This window comes from Arachis hypogaea, chromosome 3 (genome assembly GCF_003086295.3).
Source record: "Arachis hypogaea cultivar Tifrunner chromosome 3, arahy.Tifrunner.gnm2.J5K5, whole genome shotgun sequence".
Lineage (NCBI taxonomy): Eukaryota > Viridiplantae > Streptophyta > Magnoliopsida > Fabales > Fabaceae > Arachis > Arachis hypogaea.
This window is the reverse complement of record NC_092038.1, coordinates 135,237,617-135,241,976: the sequence shown is the minus strand read 5'-3', so window position 1 is coordinate 135,241,976 and position 4,360 is coordinate 135,237,617. Positions and strand designations below refer to the sequence as shown.

The 4,360-nt window shown below is 46.5% G+C and overlaps 1 protein-coding gene across 1 annotated transcript; it reads left to right on the top strand.

Annotated features, from left to right (window-relative positions):
• The first annotated feature begins 2,756 nt into the window (after positions 1-2,756).
• LOC140183638 (uncharacterized) lies at positions 2,757-3,395 on the top strand. The gene has a single exon (XM_072232102.1). It carries the CDS (start codon positions 2,757-2,759, stop codon positions 3,393-3,395), a length of 639 nt encoding a protein of 212 aa, XP_072088203.1.
• The last annotated feature ends 965 nt before the right edge of the window (positions 3,396-4,360 follow it).

The window sequence follows — 4,360 nt, the reverse complement described above, 5'->3', positions numbered from 1 at the left end:
GTTGCAACTGTTCTTATATTTGCTTGTCCATGGGTGTATATTGCTTGACCTTGTATATTGATGCATGTTTGAGTGATATCTGACTGATATATATGGGTGTATCTGAATCATATCTATGGGTGTATCTTACTGATATCTATGGGTGTATCTGACTACTGATAACTTTGGGTGTATTTTTCATTTCAGAAAAAATGGCAGCGAGAAACCAACCTGGAAGAAATGTAAGAACAAATATATGTCTTAGATGAAATCAGTTTTATATAATAGAAACATATCTGACTATAGTTTTATTTTTGTTTACAGCAAACAAAAGACCTTAAGTGTGCAACACATTTGTTAAATGATAAATTCAGAAACATGAGTGAGGAGAAGAAAACGATTGTGAGGGATTTGGGATTCGGTGGCTTGATGCACATCCCACCACTAAGGGTGCATCACCAAGTGTTAAGGGAGCTGGCTAACAACTTCAAATTAGGGGAGAACAGACTGAAAACCGGATACGGTTCTTTTAAAATAACACCAAAAAAATAGGTGATGCGCTTGGCATCAACGCAACAGGTAACTCGCTAAAAATTATAGGTGTATATTAACTGACGCTTGGGTGTATTTTAGTTGATGCTTGGGTGTATTTGAACTGATATTCATACTTTGTTGTTTTTCTTTTTGTAGCAGATCTATTTCCTCAGAAAGTCAATTATAAGAAACTTTCTGAGGACGACAAAGAAATTTTTAGAAGATTCCAGGGTAAGACCCTCAAAAGTCTTACAGATGAGATGATGGATATTGGCGTTGGTAACGAAGAGGATCGCCTAATGTTCAAGAGGATTTTCATCCTCTATATACAGATGGCGTTCCTTTTACCAACGACAATAAACAAAATCTCGCCTGTGCACTTGGTGCCAATTTTTGAGATGGACACTGTTCATACCCTGGCCCAACACTAAGGCCCAGGTCTAAACGAAAAGACCCAGTCCAAAGGATTGAGCCTCACCCCACACCGATCTTCCCCTAAAGAAGTCGGTTCTCACTATGACTTGCTCTAAAGAAGTCAGGGACGAAGATTAGCTGGCAGATAAACACTCACTCAAATGAGTAACTGCCCCTAAGATCTCCCAACCCACTTCCAGGAGCCATATCCCAACTTTCCTAAGATAAAAGGACGGTTATCCACCTTAAAAGGTAGAACTACTTCAACGGTGGTTATTGGATCACCACTATAAATACATTGACACTCCTCAGGTATCTCTAAGCCCCAATACTCTCTAGACCTACTTATGCCCTTGCTGACTTAGGCATCGGAGTGTCTTTGCAGGTATCACCCCCTTCACTCGTATTCACAAGTCAGACGGAGGCCCTGAAGACGCGAATCCGCCCGAAGGCTTCCCTCCATAGACGATTGGGCCAACCCAGCGAGTCCAACCCAATAATCTCCGGTTACCCATCGTAACATTGGCGCAATTGCCGGGGACCCGAGAGATCAACCAGTTATGACGGACAAATCACCGGAAGATGGTCATACGGCGTCTGATTCCGAGTAGAAAAACCTGGACACCGGAAACAACGACGCGAACCCAACTCCTCACCCAGAGGCCGGCGATCAACATCGAGAAGGCACCTCTGGGTTTAAAAATCCAAAGGTAAACTCTTCGGATGGACGAAAGTCAGGAAAGGAAGGGCCACCCCACGCAACCGAGCTAATAGGGCTGGTCCATGGCCACCAAGGTCGTTTGGAACAGTTGGAACAGGAGTTAGAACGACAACGAGAGGAGGAGCGAAATCTCAGGGAAGAGATAGAGCGACGAAAAGAGTTAGAGGAAAAACTCTTAAAACTAGAATCTTCTCTAAGAAGTCGGAACTCCCGTGGCGGTCGAGAAGAGTTGTCCCTGGGAGGAGAAGATCCGTTTAGTGAGGACATCATGAGGGCAAAAGTTCCAAGAAACTTCAAAAGCCCTGATATGAACCTCTATGACGGAACCACAGGTCCGAAGCATCACTTAAGCACTTTCAAAAGTCGGATGTATCTGGCTGATGCTTCTGATGCAACTCGCTGCAAAGCCTTTCCGACTACCTTGTCAAAAGCGGCGATGAAGTGGTTCGACAGCCTCCCGCTGAGGTCAGTCACCAGCTTTGAAGACCTCTCGAGAAAATTCTTGATGAGGTTCTCCATCCAAAAGGATAAAGTAAAACATGCGCCGAGCCTCCTGGGAATAAAGCAGGAGGTCGGAGAACCTTTGCGGGACTATATGGAAAGGTTCAATAAGGCATGTTTAGAGATCCAGGACCTGCCCACTGAAGCTGTCATCATGGGGTTAGTGAATGGACTTAGAGAAGGTCCCTTCTCACAGTCCATATCAAAAAGGCACCCCACCTCCCTGAGCGATGTACAGGAAAGAGCAGAAAAGTACATCAACATGGAGGAAAATGCCAGACTACGAGAGCCGAGTTGGCGACCTGGGCATTCCCACTCTGCAAAAGAGAAGGAAAGAGAGCCCAAGAAGAAAGAAGAACTCGGTCTCGACAGGCCAAGGAAATATCACTCTTATACTCCTCTAAAGGTTTCCATGGTGGATGTATACAGAGAGATCTGCAACACTGAAAGGCTGCCACCTCCCAAGCCCATTAAAAATAAAAAGGGAGGAAGTCGCGGCGATTACTGTGAGTACCATAAGATCTATGGTCATTCAAAAAATGATTGCTATGACCTTAAAAATGTGATAGAAAAGCTGGCCAGAGAAGGTCGGCTTGATAGATATCTCATGGAAAGGTCGGACAATCACGGGAAGAGAAAGCGAGAAGACGGGGACAGGAGAGACCCACCACCACAAACTCCCGAGAGACATCTACATATGATCTCGGGAGGATTCGCGGGTGGAGGACTCACCAAGTCCTCTCGCAAGAGACACCTCAAGCGGGTTTACCAGGTCGGGAGTGAATCACCCGACCTCTCCACAATCTTATTCACAAAGGAGGATGGGCAAGGAATAATCCCTGGACATGATGATCCAGTGGTGATAACCCGGATCCTAGCCAACGCCCACCTCCACAGAACTCCAGTAGACCAAGGGAGTTCGGCAGATATCCTTTTCAAGCCCGCGTTCGACAAGCTAGGGCTGGATGAAAAGGAGTTAAGAGCCTACCCCGACACCTTATATGGATTAGGCGACACGCCGATAAAACCACTAGGATTTCTACCCCTCCACACGACCTTCGGAAAGGGGGAAATGTCCAAAACTCTGAGCATAGATTTTATAGTCCTCAACGTGGGGTCAGCATATAATGCCTTGATTGGCAGAGCTACCCTAAATCGACTCGGAGCGGTAGTGTCTACCCTTCACCTTTGCATGAAATTCCCGATATTTGCGGGGATAGCAACGGTGCGGGAGATCAGAAGCTAGCAAGAAAATGCTACAATGAAAGCCTGAACCTGAGAGGGAAAGGCAAGGAAGTCCACACCATAGAGCTCGATGGCACGAGAACCAAAGAAGAGCTGCGCCCCCAACCAGGAGGAAAAACTGAAGAAATACAGGTCGGTGAAGAGGAAGGAAAAAATACCAACATAGGAGCCAACCTGGAAGAAAGCTTAAAACAAAAGTTGACAAAGCTCCTAAAAGAAAATTCTGACCTCTTCGTCTGGAAAGCTTCCGACATGCCAGGGATAGACCCCGAGCTCATGTCCCACAGGCTCTCTGTACACCCAGGGTCTCGACCTGTACAGCAGCGAAGGCGTAAGCTCGGCCCAGAACGAGCTCAAGCGGTGGAAGAGCAGGTACAAGCACTCCTAGAGGCCGGCTTTATCAGAGAAGTCAAGTATCCAACATGGCTAGCAAATGTGGTGCTAGTAAAGAAACAAAACGGCAAATGGAGGATGTGCGTCGACTACACCGACCTGAATAAGGCATGTCCCAAGGACCCATATCCGCTCTCAAGCATTGATACTCTAGTGGACTCCAGCTCAGGGTATCAATACTTATCATTTATGGATGCCTACTCGGGATACAACCAGATCCCGATGTACAAGCCAGACCAGGAAAAGACATCGTTCATCACACCTAGAGCAAATTATTGCTACGTGGTCATGCCTTTTGGATTAAAAAACGCAGGGGCCACGTACCAAAGGCTTATGAACAAGGTGTTCGCTCCCCACCTCGGGCACTTAATGGAGGTCTACGTAGACGACATGCTAGTAAAAACCCGGGAAGAGGCCGACCTTTTTACGGACCTCACGCAAGTTTTCAACACCATAAGGGCGCATGGGATGAGACTAAATCCCGCAAAATACACCTTCGTGGTGGAGGCTGGAAAATTCCTAGGATTTATGCTAACCCAAAGAGGGATCGAGGCAAATCCTGACAAGTGCAAA

What these genes read in the sequence shown, in the direction of transcription:
- LOC140183638 (XM_072232102.1), top strand. Translation starts at nt 2,757, where the DNA reads ATGGAAAGGTCGGACAATCACGGGAAGAGAAAGCGAGAAGACGGGGAC.